Genomic DNA, 18,978 nt, shown 5'->3' on the forward strand with positions numbered 1-18,978 from the left:
AGATTAAAAAATGTCAAAAAATTTCCTCATCCGCCTCTAATATTTAATTTTTGATAATTCATTGAATAAGAGTCTTTCATCTTGTCAAACCTGATGTTCCCAATATATATTGTAGATAATTACCGTGTATTTTTCATTTTGACGAATAATTAATATAAAATTATGAAACTTTCGTTTACTGGCAAAGGTTTTCAAAAAATCAGCAGTTAGTCACCGTTTATTAATACGATTATTTAAGCAAATCATTATAGTTATCGACCAATTAAAATAAGAAATAAATCGTTAATTAATTTAAGTCTGTTGGTATTGTTTCATCCAGTCAAAAACATTAAAAGTTAAAAATGTCTTTAGTTAAACTAAAAACATAAGCTTGGTAACATTCAAGCACGAGGCATCATCGACAACTTCCTGGAGGGGTAAGAGTGTTTCGCTCTGAACGCGATTTTTACACTTCCTTGTGGATTATGATATAACAATTTTATCAAATCGACTTTTAACCTACATATGATTTATATAAATCTATAGAGAGCTTCATGAGATCAATACGTCTTGTGTTTTAGTGCTGGTGATACCGGATTTTTATTCTAAAATATTAATTTTGAATATGGCGATACCTAACAAGGTTAGTTACTATGATTTTATTAACTTTAGATAATAACATTTTATGTTTATACAAGACATATAATAATTTAATAGATAAAATTGTATGTAATCTATGAAAACGGATATTGAAATTTACCGAAAAGCACCTGGTATTCCTTAATTTTTCAAAATATTATCCTTCGACTATCTACTAGCCTTTTATAATATTTTGTGCAATTTTGCATACGGATTTTCATTTTCGCTGTGAAGTTTAAGGCTGATTCTTTGATGGATACATTATGAAAACATGAAAATAATTCACATATATCAACACTTCATACATTTTTATTCAAAATTATCTCTTGTCATTTAATTCTGGTCTTTTGTTTGTTAAGTTTTTAGCGTTAATTTCTATTTTATAGAATTATTGGTATAATGAACATATGGGTCGATCAGTAGTTGATAATAATTCATGAAAATGTGGGCATAGAAGCTATTCAAGGGTAGATCATTGTTAGATCACATATTACTATAAACGTGTCATCTAGATGAATACTTCCAATTATATTGAGAATTTCCACATCACTATAGTTAATGATAACACACATCAGCTGACTGGCAGTCTATAACTTTTTGATTTTTTACACACTTTTGGCTTGTTGGCAATGACAATATGTCTATATTTCCAGCAATTGACTGTAGTGTTTGCAGTGTCTGTCGAGAAACATAGATCTTAAACAACGCATTAAGTTTTATTGGCCGCTAAAAGTTTTCCTATCTGATCACATAAGATTACTCACATTTATAAGGGTTCCAGATAGATTCAACATTGTGATAAGTAAATTGGCAAGGGCAGACTATGGAGGATAATTATTAAAATGATATTCTTATTTTGTTTTTAAAAAAACAATATACGGTACTTTTTTCTCGCAACCTGTTTTTTTCCTTTTGCTGTAACTGTTTTTTATCATTTATCTTTCTCCCATTTTTTACTTCCTCAAGTGTCTAATAATCTTTAACCCTACACACTCAGTGTAACTAGTTATCGGAGGGAGTCAAATTATGTGAATATGACGAATGAGCCTGATGAATGGGCAGGTACATTGTTGTCATGGACCAAAACTCTTTTCTTTAACAAATGGGGTCGTTTTATTCATCATTAAGTAATCATAATATTGACCAGTTGTTTTTTTGTAAATAATCAATGAAGATACATCTTAGGAATCCCAAAATACTGTGTCTAAGACCTTATTATTATAAAAAGCGATCTTTGTATACAAGTTCATTCTAATGTGAAATATATCTAAATAAAAGTTTCAATTTTGGATACCAGTGGCATCTTAGATACTCATTTATATCGCTTAGTGTGTAAGCACGGATTTATTAACATATGGGGTAGTTTTAAAAACAAAAAAGCCGCGTAAAAAATCATGGAGCACTTTCAGGACAATATTTTTTCCATATTCACCCAATAACTTATATGATAATTAAAGCTAATCTATCTGTCAGATATATGTGGAATTTTGATAGATTAGGAAAATGATGGAGATCAGTATAATCACTGACACCGTAACGTCAATGGTCACTCTTCCGTCAAATCGCTTCGTATTAAATATTTTACCGGAACTATAACTCATTTTAGTTATAAAACTTTGACATTCTTCTAGTCGTTAATGTTTTTTATCTTCATTCCTGAATATGAAAATGCCACAATTTACAATTTAAGTTTAAGACTGCATTTTATGGATCTGCTAAAATTTATAGAAAATTTAGTCAGTCGGTGAATAGATGACTAGAAATTGCAGAATTGGTGATTGTCTTTGGTTTTTTATCTGAAAACGAGAAGTTGCACGTTTCTAAATTCGGTTAGTAGGTTTCAGTCGCTCAAACCACTTGCAAACAGGCCACAAGGTACAAAACTTGAAGTGTTATTTAAAATTCCTGCTTCTCAACAGATACTGCAAATCTCACTAAATAGGTCAGAACGAGCTCAAATTTGTCATTACACCACATTACACACTAAGATATGATCTTATCTACACAGATACACTTTCTTGATCTATCATGTTTTTGATTTCACGTTTAGTCATTGCCTTATATCTTCATTTCTATAACAATTGTATATTTTGTCTCCAACTGCTTTTTCAAATATCTACTTCTTGAATTTTGTTTTTGAACCTTTTCGTTAGTAGCCAACGGAATTGGCTTACACTATTCATTTATTGATACCTTTCCCTTCCCTAGTATTCGTTCTTGTTATTGTAGTATATACACTCTATATTTAGCATTTATTACATTACATTACATTGCATTGGTTTTTCTTTTCTATTACTGTTATCATTGTTTTATTTTTATCTATTTTCATTTGCTCTATTTAATTTTTCATTCAATATTCCTAGCGTTTTGAGAAGTTCTCTTTCTTCTCTACTAATTAACACAACTACATCGGCAAAAACACATTTTGATTGTTATCGTTTTTCTGTTTTCTCACTTCATCACAACACTAACACTTTTATTCACTGAAAAATGAGTGAGTTACATGTTATAAGATGTGACATAATTTTAGTTCCTGGAATATGCTTAAATTATTTGTTTTTTGCCCTTATTTCACTTTCTATTAGAAATATACAAATATACATCGACATTAAAATGTAAATCGTTGGTGGTATAAAAATTTTTAGCACACCTCGTAGATAAAACATCTTCCTAAGAAAAAAACCAAAGATTTTTTTTTTGTTTTTAACAATCTTGTAATATGGTAATAATTGAATTTTCAGTATAGAGATAAAATGCAAAATAAAAAAATCTGAAAACTTTTGGAGAAATGTACTATATTTGACAAATTTGTTACAGTCGCTGAGAATAATAATTATTTCCATCATACTAGTAATAATATCCTACAAAACTACAGCCAAACCGGCAGATTGGCATCCAAAACATTATTGTGAGGTAGCTGATGTAAGTAATATTATTTATGTTGTTATTATATCTATATGAAAGAAACATATGTTTACAAATAACTTAATCACATCTACATATGTGCTTAGAGGACAATAAGAATTATAAAAATAATAAGTTCCTAAATTTACTTCCTTATTTCCAACCAATCCTTAAAATTTAGAACTTTTGATACTATACAGTTTTGATACAGTTTGTTAAAAGAACCGAAAAGATAAAAAATAATACCTACCCCCTTTGCTCCAGCACTGGCCTTCCTACAATAAAAAATTATCAAAGTATTATTTTGATTTTTGATAGAAATAGTTTCTATTAAAGTTAACACACCCTTCCTATAGATGTCCTATCATTTATAATCAAAAAAAGGTTGTTCAATGTCTGTAAACTACTAATTTATCATACATATTACCTTATTATCCGAAGAAAATAAATACTTCTCAAGGGTAGGGAACAGCTGATAATTATTGTCTGCGCTATTGTGGCTAGTCCAATGGCTGACCTGTGGCTGGGTGCGTTATCCTGATGTAACTTTCCTTGGTGATTTTTTTTTATCGCCTCTGGTAATTTTGGAATAGATTTCCATAATAAACACTTAAATTTAGGGCCTCCTTCAGCAGATAATCTATTGAAATTACACTGTCAGCAAATCAAAATGACGATCGTAACTGAAAGTTGCATTTTTTCATCATGGTAGTGAGCAACTCTCCCATTGCATTTTGGTCTCCATATCACAGTGATGTATCCATGACTTATCCATTGCTACTAATCTTGCCAGAATATTTTTTGTCAATATTTTATTAAAAGGTCACTGCAATGTTTTTTCGAATTGGCTTGTGGGCATCTGTTAAACTTCTTGGTACCCAATGTTCAGTTCAGGATTAGTTATATTATTTCTAATAGATACAAGTCAATTTTGCAATAAGAGATCATGGATTTTTTTGGTTATGTCTTGACAAAAAAGTTCACTTTCATCTCAATTAATACAACAGTCACTGGATTTAAATAAATGTTTCTGTCGAATAAGAAGCAAATTATATTGAGGTAGGTAGGTCATCATGGCATCATGGCAATCTGGGTGTGAATATTGGATTGAACCAAGCTAACCAAAAATGGCATCAACATAGTTGAATACCATACTACAGAAAGACTTCCCTATGTATCCAATTCATATGCGCGTTTCGCATGTACAAATTGTACTATGGTATAGAATGATTTTCGTCTGTATCATGATATAAAACACAAATGTAACTGTGATATACTTGTTTAAATTGCTTTTCCAATGACATACACTAGTTTTTTACATACACTTGACTTCATACCTGAAATGCAACTTACGATTGATCCCGCCAAGTTTTCGCCAGATTTCATTAACGATCGCGACACTTTTCTTGTACTGTGAGTTACTCATAGTCCAATTAGGAAAAATATGCAAAAATCACAAACCAAACTTACTATCGACTTCAGACTTGAAATAAAACTGACAGAGATAGGCCCATTGCTGGGCAGATGCGGACGAAGTGACGCCGTGTTATTAGTTCTTGAGTAATGACCAAATTGCCTTACCTTGGGTATGCTATATATTATTGAAAAATGCAGGCTTACCTTTCAGATTGTGATTTTATTGTACTATGAAAAGAAAACATCGAAGCGGTGCACCAAATAAACTGGATATTATCTGGTTCTCAATAGGAATATTGTAAACTAGAGACTTTTTTTAATCACGTCAGTATTGTAAATATATTTCTAATCTGATTGCGAGAGGACTTGGATACTCCTGCTACTTAGATATTAAAATAAAATTAAAAGGTTGTTGTAACTCCAAAGGTGACAATGTGTAGGTAAACGTAGTTTTTCTCCTCACTACTTTGTAAGCAACGCATTTTGATATTGTTTTGGAGGACTTTGACTTTGACAACAGGTTGTAAGTAGTCTCCAACTCTCCAAGTCTCCAACTTTATTCTCGGCCGTTGCTATTTCTTGCAAAATCATTCTCGACTAGTAAATTTTACTTACATCCCTTGTAGTATAAATAACTATTATTGATAGTTAATATGTTTCAAAAAAGATTTGATTTCAACCTTCGTAGATATTGATATTAAATTATATGGAGAAATGTTTTGATAAAACTGATTGAGGTCTACATTTTATTATGATTTTACTCCCGTCTTTTCCCGCTTGCGATTATATATTGCTAATCTAATATCAAATATGTTTCTTGTACTAGGAATGCCACGTCTATAAGATCGTGACAGGCACGACCCATGAATCTATTTATATGAACCCGAAACTAAACAGAAATCGACTGTATGGGTCTTTCAAAACGAGCCAAACCCAACAAAAGTTATTTGCGTACGTAGCACTTAGAAGTCGGTTTTTTCGGAATAACTGGACATGTCGTCACCGTTTCATAGAGCAACGAGCGACGTTTTTGAACAGTCAAAATATCGAATGGATGAGTTATCCACAATTCGATGTTTAGACTTCGACAATTGATTCGAATGCATGCAAAAGAGAGAATAGTTTGAAAAACTATAGAGCCATATACAATTATAAATATTTTTATTTGTTTATCTTAGAATTTAATTAGCAACACTAGTATATTGAAGATGGATTGTTTAATAAGAGACCTGTCAAATTACGATGGTTATTTTTATTACAGGCTACGAAACGTGAAATGTGCCAGAGATGTGCAAAGCAGACGAAATCGAGCCTAGTTTATCCAATGTGCTGTAACGAAGAAGACGAAGTTCATAGTTGGTGTTATAAATATATTAATTATGGTAAAATGATATAAGATGTCGATACTTTCCAATTATCAGAAGTCTATCCGTTCAGTGTGATAATCATGATTTACGGGATAATTTTTTAGTCATATTTTTAATTATGTGCTTTATATAATCACGGGTATTTATTATTGGTAATTTTTATTATTAAGATGATTTTTTAAAATTAATTATATCGAGTTGCACTAAGTTGAAATTTCTGGAACCGTTGGTGACATTCATACTGAACACACTGTTTACACCACCACTACAACAACACTCACAATATTATCATCTTCAGACACTGAAGGTAGAGTTCTCTGAAGACGATAACTTGGTTATCTAAGCGCGCGATAGTGTAATTGTAAATGTTGGTATAGTGATGGTAAACAGTGTGTTCAGTATCGTAGCGCATTTCAAACCGAGAGAGAAATAATTTTAATTAAACAGAGAAATTTGCTTATTAATTTGCAAATGGCTTTTGGCATCAAATTTACACAGTTAATTAATTGACAATCATAGAAAGATATATTTTATAGAAAATTTAAACATTCATAATTTATTTTACAATTTGTAGCAAAAAATAAGATTAATATTGAAACTATATAAAGAACTAGCTAATAGTTCAATGAAGATGTATCAATTTTAAATGTTCTAGTGTTGTACCATAAAGTCGATTCGAGCAATTAACTTCGGCCTCTATTTTTTGGCGCATTTTTTACTCCATTACATGTATTACCGAATGCTCTCATTACACGATCTTCGTGTTCACCCTATTTTCCGTAATTTGATATCCACTGGAATATTTTCTTTGGTAATTTGTTTTCATTCATTCATGGGATGCCTGAAACATTCAAGAAATTTTCCTTGATACACTCATACACTGTCTGTAGTCAAAAAATCTACGTTTTGTGTTGAATTTATGATCCAGAACTCATCCAAACATGGCACTGTCTCTTGTAATTATTTTCTTTTGGTGTCATTTCGAATATGTTCTCACAAATCCAATTTTTTTGCATTTTTTTGTTAGCCCAAGACGTTCCTTTTACTTTGAAATGTGTTTTATGTCTACATTAAAATTTATTAATACCAAAATTGGATTCTGATTAAACAGTAAAAGTTCGGTTTTAATAATAATTATCTACAATCCTCCCAGTTGAAGTATGTTACACTTACCTTGTTCAGCATGAATTCTAGGTCATCTGCAAAGCTCAGTACACAAATGTTTTAGCTAGAATAAGTTCGATATTCATCATGTTTTGCACTTGCTAGTGATGTTTCATTCTCAAAACCAATCCAAAAGAGTTTATTTTAAAGAATAGTATTGTTTTTCATATGTTACTTTAGTGTATGTTGACAAATTGCTTTTCTTTCTTCTACAATTCGTGCCAGAAATTGCTGAACAATATTTTATAAAATTAATACAAGTATTGCAAACAAAATTACTTTCAATTTATACAGGAAATTATTATTGAAAATCATCTTATAATAGTATGGTAGTTATTATATAACTATACGTAATATATAATCTTTCGTAATATGATATTTTTGAGAGAAAAATTGACCTTGTTGTTAATTGATCCAGATAATGAACTTAATCATTTTCATAAAAATTAATTACACCCATTAACATTATTATATAAATGGAAATGGGTGAAAGTTATTCTGGCTGTGATTGTGCGTTTGTTTTACCCTTAAATTTTTATACTGTTATTTATTGTTATATTAAATTATAATATTGTGTAATAAATTTTATATTCAGAATGTTTTTTATTTGTTAAATTTTAAAGTACCAGTGCTTCAATTGTCCTCGATGTTGCCAGAATGAGTGCATTTTCTCTCGAACAGTGCGATTTCATAATAAATAGAGATATCATACGTTACGACTAGCTTCTTCATCGTGTACCATTGAAACCATCTATATTGCTAGAATATGCTCTTATGAAAGCTTGAAGTTTAATCTGATCATTAACGGTTCCAGAAAGTGCAGTTTAGGGAAATATAATGCAGCATTCAAGAATTTGATGGATTGGAAGTCATCCTTACCTTGGTTTTTCTGTTTAATGATTGAACATTACCTGAATATTTACCATAACATCTAAGTGGAAAATTGTAATGAGCTACAAGCATTCCTAAATAGCAAGTTCGAATGCCATCGACTGAGAAGAGACAAGACTTTTACACTGTATGAATATCGAAAAGTAGCACCAAATCATCAATTTTTTTTGGCCAGAGTAAGTCATCAAAAAACTGGAGAATGGAAGAAAAATTATGGAAGATTTTAACAAAAATACATACATAACTCTCGATAACTAGTAAAATTACTATTAATTATCTAGTTTACATTTAAATTGCGTTTCTTTTGCAAATGATGTTTAGTATTTTATTCACGAGTAATTGTTATTACAATTTCCACAATTATTCTAATGATTAACAGCCATCATTAGCCTCTCATCGATTAATATACTATTAAAATATTATTTCCTAAATATAACCTTTTGATGGTTTTGGCGATATCTTCTTTCAAACTTTTCGCTCAATAACAAATTAAATTTTTAAGCTATGACAGTTTTTTAATAAGGCAGCGAATGAAATCTTTGCCAAATAGTTTATGAGCGTTTTTTTAGTGGCAAAATTAAACACCTATATTTATATATTCGTTATCGGAGACTGAAATTATGATATAGCAATATTAAAAATTTTATATTTTTTTAAAATACTAACCTACCAAGTTGGCAGACTTACAATACATAAAAATAGGCTTTAGTCTGTAATAAGGTCTAGGGAAGAAACTTATAGTTTGATATTTTTTAATTATGTTTATCAGGTTAGTCAAGAAACTTCGAACAAAATTTGTGTATCAACTTCTATGGACATAATTATTTATGAAATTTTAATTATTATTGACTTCGAAAATATTGATAAAAATTATTTTCCATCGAAAACAGGATATAAGTTAATAGTTAATTAACAGATTTGTTCTGAGCTGGGTTCACGTAAACATCGTGTTATTATATGACGTGTTTAGTGTAAGATATTTTCTTAACAAACAAAAGGAAAAGAAAGCTTTCGAATGCTCAGAAGAATATTAGTGTCAAAGAAAATAGATGAGAATTAATATAGAACTAAAGCTATATATATAAAAATAAGGGCGAGAAAAAACATGTTAAATATTAAAGTTGCTATACACAAGATCAACAATAGGAGAGAATGCACTACAACAATGGAATAAGCTAAAAGCTACACTCTTCTAAACGACTAATTAGTACTCCTTATTGACCTATGGAAAATATTTATGGTGAACCACACTAAGGTAATCGAAGGAAGCGATGGGCGTTACTTTGATTATTGACTGATTTTGACGTCGTTTTTTTCGGTTTAGGCTTATTTTTTGGGCGCCATTGACTGAATTATTGGGTAGTTTCGACGTCATATTCATAGACTCACATATCGTGTTGATGCAGTGCCCTTTACTAGATCTTTTGGGACGTATACTCAACGTTGTGTTTGCATAAGATTTGTGTATTTTGTCACGAGTCTAGCATTGATACGCTTCATTCCCAAAACATGAACTAAAATATGTTGAATCGATCTATGTTAAGAGCGTCTGCTCATCTCTCAGCTGCCGAAGATTTTCGAGCACTCCTCTCTCAACTTTATTGATGTTATTTTCGTTAACAGAGGTAACAGAGGATGGGTAACTCGCATGAGGTAAGTCTGTGATGACTTCACGACCTTCAATGAATGCTTTGTGCCACTCGAATACTTTATAGTTCCTAGTTACATTGTGGGTGACCAAGTGGCTTTTGAGCACATAGGCCTTTTGATAGGCCTATCATGCCCCACTTCACATTACCAAAGGCCGATGTCCTTTGAGAAGCGGATCAGGCGCTCTGGCTTGAGTCCTTTGATATCATTAGGCAAGCTGTGAGGCTTGTTTAAGTGTATAACCGCGCTCGTATGAATGCAGGGCACTCACAGATGACGTGGTCTGCGGTTTCATTCTCCTCCATGTACCAATAACTTTGGTTTGTCCGTAATGCCCATGGTGTAGAGATGGATGGGGTCTTAGATGGGAGTGTTCGATTAAAAGTCCGGTCACTAATCGGATTTCACGCTTATTTAGTATGAGCAGTTGTTTGGTGTGAGATGCACAAGGTCCATCTATATGTGCCTCCCCTTGTCTCATGCCAGGTGTATCTTTCCATCATTGCCGAGGCCAAAGATGAGTGAGTTCGCAGATTCCAGTCTGGCAAGTGAGTCCACCTCGTCGTTGCTTTTGTTGCCCGAGTAAACGGAAATCAAAACGAGCTGGATCTTGCAGCCATCACTCACCAGGTTCCGTAGGACTCTTTAGCACTTCAACACTAGCCTAAAGCACACCTTTTCAGCCGTATGTGAAAAGAGGTTTCACCATTGATGTATAAATCTAGTGGAGGATCTTAGGTGAAAGACCTCATGTACAACCGAAGGCATTTCTGCATGTCCAGATGGAGCAAGTGGCCTTTTATAATGTTGACCACGTCTTCGTACCAGAGCAGTTTTGTATCCAGGGTTCCTCCCAAATATTTTACGGCTCTAGTGTGCGCCTTCTAGTGAAAAGGAGGAGCTTGGTTTTCTTAGGGTTAATCCCCAGCCCTTCGAATTGCCCACCTATCCACCATTCGCATTCAGGGCAGACGATAGGTAAGTCATCAGCGTAAGCCTGTGTGTACAAGCCTGCCATATTTTGATCAGCGATCAAGTCGTCAGCGAGCAGACTCCACAGAGTTGGAGACTGTACTCCATCCTTCGGGTAGCCCCTGACTGCTATAGTCTCGACAATTACATTGTTTAATTTGGTTGACACTTGTGAAGGCATAGCCTTATCCTTACGGGGTAGATTTTGGCGTCACGTCTCTCGAGTGGGGTATTGGGTATTGTCGAATACCCCTTCAATCTCAAGAAATGCCACCATTACGACTTTTCCACGACCTTATCCCTCCTCACCAGATGGTGTGTCCGTAGCGATTCGATTTACCCGTCCGTATCAAATTTGGACAAAGCATTGAAAAACTAAATATAAATTGAGTGTTTCCAAGGAATATTTTATTTTCACTTATTTGCCTAGATTTATTTTCTTTTAAAAGTTTTACCAAAATAGCAAACATCAGTGATCTATAATTCGATACTAGACCAATAATATTAAAAAAAAGATAAAACTTATAAATAAGGATAATAAAAAAGCACTTAAGCTAAAACCCCCCGAAGAAATTGAAAAAAACAAAAATCCATTGGCTTGACTAAAATACTGTTTGTGTACGAATTATTTGGTTAGGCACAAAGTCTAATTAAAGATTACTTCACAGTATATAAATATATTTTGATATAAAAATATGGTAATAATAAAGCAAAATGTGCTTATTCTTGTTGATATTATCACATCAATCTAATTTAATTAATTGAATGATTTTATTTTGAACAAGTCTTATCTCCGACACTGAACCATAAAAAACAGTCACGAGTGTACCATTCAAGGAAATTTACATTTTGTAGCGTATCACGTCTGCTTTTGATATTTTCATTAGTCATCGAACGGGTTCCGGATTACGAAATGTAATTTTTACCTTGAGACATATGTGTCTTAAATACCAAGATAACTAAGTACTGATATATAGAAAGAGAAAATCATCAAACACATTGAATTCCAAAACGAAGGTCTAAAGTACATCTCACTACCTTCATTCCCTTGGTAAACAGCGCGACTTCTTAGAGACTAAGTCGTAAAATATTAAGTTACCTCAAGTTTGGTCATATGACCATTCTATATATATAACAGCTATTTGACCATAAGTTCTTGAGATGGTTTGAAAGTATCCCATATTTGTATGTGTATTGTGAGTTGTAAAGAAGTGGTTTCTTATTGGGAACGTGGCAATGAAACACCAAAGTGGACTAACTTTAATATATTTTCCGAGCTTTCGAATACTTATGTATTCATCGTCTGAGACTGAAATTATGGACAAATACAATAAAAGAAATATATGAATATATAAAAATAATAAAATAAAAATTTCCGGTGGTTTTGAATCGTATTCTTGTGAAAATATTTAAATTCATAGGTTTCAAAATTCAATATTCAAATTGACGTTGATAGAAATATTGATTAATTGAAATATTGATTCTGGTTACTATAAAAATTTTTATTAATTTTTAATTGGTTTTATAAATTTCAATGCAACTATGAATAATTCATTTCATATTTTATGAAACACGCGATTTAACAGTTGCTAACAAAACCTTTTCTCGCTAGATTTAACGATAATTTTTAATTCGATTAATCGAATTGATTTGCGTTAATTATATTCGGTAAAACATGTTTAACTTTTCGCTCGATATTATGTCATATATTTCAATCTCATTCTAGTGCAACGTGAATGCAATTCACGTTCGAATTCAGCGTCAAAAAACAAAAAATTTCCACCACCGAAAACAGAGTGCGACGCCCCGAACAGCTGATAAAAATCTCGTTCTGCGTTAGGATACCCAATCTATCCGATCCCATATCATAGTTTCCAAAAAGTCTTATTATAAATAGACTTACAAATTGAATTCCTTTGGTTTAGATTTAGATTTTTTCTAACGACAATTTGTCCGATATTAATGTATATCTACTTCCTGAAGTATGCGAAATGGGCATTGAGAATTAACTAGGTACCTCTTAAGTAATTTGAAGTTGAATTAACTTCAAATAAATGATTCAGTCAAAATGTGTTGCTTTTTAACAAATTTGAAGCCAGGAATTTATTTCGATTGCTTTTATCTTTTTCAAAACATAGTTTAATAGTTTAGTAACCATCCAACAGCCAGCTAATGTAAGACAACAAAAATATTCAGTAAGATGCTATTTATATTTTTAACACTGACTGTTTCTTATATTTCTGGTGAAAGCCTTGTAATATTTATAAAAATAACCTCAATCATAACATTTTTTCATTGGAAAGTGTAGTTTGTAGTTAACGGAAAAGTGAAAAAGAAATTACTTTTCTCTACTTTCTAAGTAAATATATAAAGATAAAGCACTATACTACAGCTAAAAAATTGTAATAATCAATTCAAGCATGGACATTATTCACTTCAGGAGAAAATAAAATAAGAAGAGAAGATATAGTGCTATAAGTAGATGTCAATCAAAATGAACTTTTTAGATTTGATTACACAAATACGAGTAGATACAGACAGATGACACTAAATAAAAGTTTGTAAAATAGTTTTTTAAATATTACCTACTTGATGAGTTTTTTAATTCAGTGGAAAGTCCATCCAAAAATGCTTGCTTTAAGGATTTTATGGAAGAGTCCAACCAAACTTTATCCTTAGTGTGTCCAGCATTTACCCATGTCTCATTCAGATAGTCAATTTTTCTATTTTCTAAATCTTTCTAAGAACTATCACCTCCACACAATTATTTCTGTTTTTTCTAATAACAAAATCGTTTTTTGTGTGGAAAACCCATTCCTCTTAATACATTATAAAATGTCGATCTTTTAAAATTCGGCAAGTCCTTATCTCCGTTAACCACTGTCAGAACTTCATCTCCTTTGGGTAAATCATTTTGAAAGAAAAAATTGTGAACAATTCTTTTCATGGCGCTCCTGTTGAAATTATCAATTGAACTGTTATTTTTTTCTTAATGGATACTTTTTTGGGTCAGCTACTGAATGATTAAATCTGGACTCACGATCGATTCGGTAGACACTTGAAGAAGATACTCCTGAAATATTTGGCATTTTCCAAATAACATCACCAACAGTATTGTCATCATTTCTTTTTCATAAATATTCATCATCATTTGTTTTTCGTTAGCGTTATCATCTGTTTTATCATCTGTATCCTGTCAGACATGTTTAAGAAAATTGGGCAACAGACAAATACAAACAATGTCACGGAGTATGATAATATGATGCCGTACTACACCTATTCTAGCGGCTTTTGCAACAATACTGCACTGGCCCCTCCCATGCAGCTTTTTATTTGTAGTATACAATAGTGTCTTTGATTTGGACCAATGCCATGCCGCGCCCCGCTTCGCCCGGAATGTTCAAGTGATGATAATGCACTTATCGTTGTTTTAGTTCACTATTTTTCTTCAATATCCAAAGTATTCTAATTAGTGAGTATTGATAATAATGGCATTATCAATATGTCATCAGGCAATAAGAAGAGGCGATTAATTCTTCATCATGAGATGATCTCACGCTGCGGCTCAATTGGATGATTTACCAGCTAGAACATCAAGTTGAGATCTGAACTCACAAGGAGCAAAAATGTCGATATCAAGAAGTACAATAAGCTTATATCGGAGATTTTGACGAAGGAGAATGTGGAAAGATTTATAAAAGAGGCTGAAAACGAAATATTTTTATTTACAAAAGTACGACTTAATTTACGATATGTTTATAATTTATTATTAAATAAATCTGTTTCTTAGGTTGCAATGATAATAGGGATTGCGGGAGTCTGCAGGAAAAATGAATTGACGTTCGTACGAGGAGATGTATTTGATGAATTCACCTTTTTTAAAATTACAGTTCCAGAAAGCAAAACACATGTTATTTGCGAATTTGTGGTCACTGCTGGAAACATTGCAGGTGTCAATCTGGTTGACTTCCTCAAAAAATATAGAAATACTCGTAATAGACCTCCTGCTGTAGAGCATGGCAGATTTTTGTGCGATATTATAATGGAAAATGTTGCATATAACCCGTGGGCATAAATAACAGCAAAGATTGCTCAGTACCTGGGTCTATCTAATGTTAAAGGATACAAAGGATATTGTTTCAGACACTCATCAGCGTATCTCTTGGCAAACTCAGGAGCGGACATTCTGAAAATAAAACAAAACAGAGGATGGAAATCTAACAGTAAAGCCGAAGTTTTTTAGAAAATAAGAGTTTCAGAAAACAGTTTCAATTGAAATTAACATTGGACAAGAAGTTCAAGATGAAAAAACTGTGTCTGTAATAATGCTGTTTGAAGTTTTTACTTAATTACTTTTCATAACTGATATATTAATACGAAAAATGTGAGGTTTCCTTATTGTCCAGGAGTGACAGATAAAAGACATTTGTGTGTCGCATATTTTGGAGCTATCTTATTCGGAATTAAAAAAGAGCTCAGTAAATTGAGTCAAACTCGTGGAAAACTATATTAATATTGAAATATAATATTTTGCGAGAGCAAAAGTTATCGATCTATAGTTTATTAGTTTATTTCATTCTACTGCTGATTTGTACAGTTTTGGATGCGTCGAGACATACGGCAAATTCGCGAAGTGAAAGATGTTAGACAGGTTATAGGTTGAAGAAAGGACCATGTGGCTGATGAACGGATCGCCAAAATTGTCAAAAATGTTTAAACGTTTAGATGTTACGAAAGCATTACAGGAATGAAGGCGAGTCGCAGTCTCGAGACTCTGTCCAAAAGAAAAACGAATAAAAAGAATTCGATTTAATATTTTGTGAAAAACTGATTTGCTACGTATTAGTCGCTTCCAAAGTTTACAAAAATTGTTGGAATAGAAAAAAGGGAACAGGTGTTATTTTCCATCACAAGATGTCTACAGTTTCTGAATTTTTATTAGAAAAGGTAGACTAAAACTGACAATCAAGTATTTGTAATTTTTTTTGAGAAATACTATTATTACATCGTAAAATTACATATTTAACAACTTGCTTATACATATTATTTCCAGGATTTTCTTGAGATAACTCTTGAGTTTTAAAATTTCGATGATTAATTTTTAGTATAGAAATATCTTAATTCTATTCAACAACAATTATTTTATCTCTCGATTAAAATAAAAATAAATATTTTTCGTCAGTTATCTTCAATAATAATTATGTAAGGAATATTTCTATTTTAAAATATTTATTTTGAACTTATCATTGTCTTCTTCAGTTAAACCAATTTTTACAATCTTGTTTTTAATTAGTATAATAACGCATTAAGTCACCCACTATTTTTTTTATCTCAGAGCACACATGCTGTCTTTTATCTATCTATCTAACCCAGATTATCAAAACAAATATATAATTGAGATGAACATGTTTCTAGACATGAAATAATGAGGTATTGTCTAAAAATTTTGATGGGTACTAAGAATCTCATACTATAATTCACATACTCTCAATGAACTTCCTATATACCAGTTAATATGTAATATGTTCTTCCCTAGTATTCATATTTTTCGTTCCTCATTGTATGTTGTCAGGTATTTTTTTACACAATATGTCGAAATTTGAAATAGCTTAGACATCAGTCATCTATTTTCCTTCTTCGAACAAATTAATATCGTAATATACTATTTATCCTGCAGTGCCAATTCATATTTAAATTCGGTGATTCTAATAGTTATTTTTATTGTTTGTACGAGGTTTGCCTTTAAATAACGAGACTGACTGTGCTGCAGAAGAAGTATTTCTGCCAAACCGATAGTTCTTACCGTAAAACCTTATGTTATAAATGCATCGCCACTTGTCACTTGAATCACTACAGTCGTATCCTTCCTAATTACATGTGGTAAAGAATGTTCATCGAGTTTTTAATATATCCCAGAAGACGTTCTAGATGATTCCACAACAAAAAGCTTGAAAAAATTTTGTACTATCGAACAACTTTCACGTTGTTTCTCGTCATGAAATTAGGAAAACAACCCGAACTGTGGAAGGACAAGTCATGGGTTCTCCATAAAGATAATGCGCTGGCTTATTCTGGATAGACTGACAGGAGGTTTAAGCATATGCCTTATTTACCAGATCTTGCGCCATGCGGTACCGTTTTCTAAAATAGTAACAGTAAGAATCAAAATCTCATATAACAGGTCATTGTAAGGTGGGGAAATGCCAGTAATAAGTTATCTACCGATTCATAATCAAGAATCTAATAGCAACCGTCGGAAAGCTATTCATACTATAAATGAAAAAGAACTGGCTCTTGCGACAATACTCGAAGTATTACAAATAAAACAATTAAATAGTGAGACGTGAATGTAGAGGTCTTCAAAATAGTCGGAGAGCTAGTCGCCACTTCGACTAAGGTACTTTCACAAGGCTGAAACTTTTTCTATATGTTATTTAATATAGTTAAAGTAGAAAAATCAACTTCTGGCAGGGTTAGCGCGGTTGCAACGATATCCACTGTTTTTTGCATATTGCAATTTTTTTATTTAAAAAAATGTATCTTCACAAATCTGGCTTTCGAGTATTTTTTTAATTAGACAATTTTGAATATAAAAAAAAATTGCCAGATGATTTGCTCGGTTGCAAGTATCTGTAAAATGGACCGAAAGTTGCTAAGACGGGTAGTACAGTATTTTCATCACAAACTTCTACCGACCCTGTCGACCCTTCAGCTAAAGAATTTTTACCTGAATATAAGGTTAACATACAGGTAATACATTCTTAGGTAGGGGAGTAGAACATTTTAAGACAAATTTCCGTTAAGTTTGTCAGTTGCAACGCTGATTATTTCGGAGCAAGTTAACTTACATAGTTTCTTCTAATTTACTAGCGAAATACACAAAGAATTGCATTTTTATACTATTTTTGGATACTTGATTGTTCAATATCCGTTTCTTTCCATATTTGAGTGTTTTTAGAGTCAGTTTTCGACTCAACTGTATATTTTTTTCATATCTCCGCTACATTATTGTGATCAGTTGTGCGTAATAATTTTTTATAAGTGAAAAAAGAGAAAAGACTACTTGTTTTCATTATGGAAGCGCAAGAAATGATCTGTGTGTCACCAAGCTTACCAGCATTTCATGCACTGACGGGTTGCTATGTCAATCCTTCATTTTTCAGAAGAGCAAAAAAAAACCTTTCGAAATCCTTAACAAATCCATACCATATCAAAAAGCATTAACAGATATTGGAAATGCTCATATCACCGGACGTAGTAATGAGATATTTGAAACAATCGAAAAATTCATTTGCCAAATTTATATGGTCAAAGCAGACAACGTCAATGAAGCCCGATACTTCAAATTCATCTCAACATACAATGCAAATGATGAAAATGAACCTTTTATTAAAAAATATGTCAATTATGATGCATCCAATTTACCACCCTGTGAATCAGAATTAAAGCAGCAACTTTTACGGACTCAATATATATCAAGTATATGGCGCAATGCCCATCTGAAATGTCCTACAACATTGAAACCAGACGATTATGGATGGCGAATAGAGGAAGAAAAGTATACTTTTCAATGGCAAGATGGAAATATTGTACCATCATCTATATATGACGTTTTGTTAAAATCCAATGAATTAGACAATACTACTTCAGATGAGGAATTTTTAACATTAATTGAATTAATTGTATGAACATTTATGTGTAATATCACGTATTTATAATAATTTCTTTTCCAGAGAGCGAAGAAAATGTAGAGGACGACGATGATAATTTCGAGAGACGAGATTATTCCTGACGAAGAGGGAGATGAATAATTAGTTATTGGAAAAAAAATTTTTCTTAAGTATTGTAATTAAAGTATTAAGCTTTTGTAATTAAAGAAAAATATATATGAAATTACCTGTATCATGATATTTTATTATAAATACCTAACTTCACAAAATAGTTTACAAGATATTTTCTTTAGGAATTAGATTTGGAAGATCGTACCAGCCGTCTT

At 31.9% G+C, this 18,978-nt stretch overlaps 1 protein-coding gene across 1 annotated transcript; it reads left to right on the forward strand.

Moving 5' to 3' along the window:
• The first annotated feature begins 461 nt into the window (after positions 1-461).
• LOC130441855 (uncharacterized) lies at positions 462-18,874 on the forward strand. The gene is made up of 4 exons (XM_056775669.1): positions 462-622; positions 3,436-3,540; positions 6,200-6,320; positions 18,716-18,874. The coding sequence occupies exons 1-4, from the start codon at positions 605-607 to the stop codon at positions 18,772-18,774; spliced, it is 303 nt and encodes a 100-aa protein (XP_056631647.1). The 5' UTR covers positions 462-604; the 3' UTR covers positions 18,775-18,874.
• The last annotated feature ends 104 nt before the right edge of the window (positions 18,875-18,978 follow it).

The sequence above is a fragment of the Diorhabda sublineata genome, chromosome 3, assembly GCF_026230105.1.
Source record: "Diorhabda sublineata isolate icDioSubl1.1 chromosome 3, icDioSubl1.1, whole genome shotgun sequence".
NCBI lineage: Eukaryota > Metazoa > Arthropoda > Insecta > Coleoptera > Chrysomelidae > Diorhabda > Diorhabda sublineata.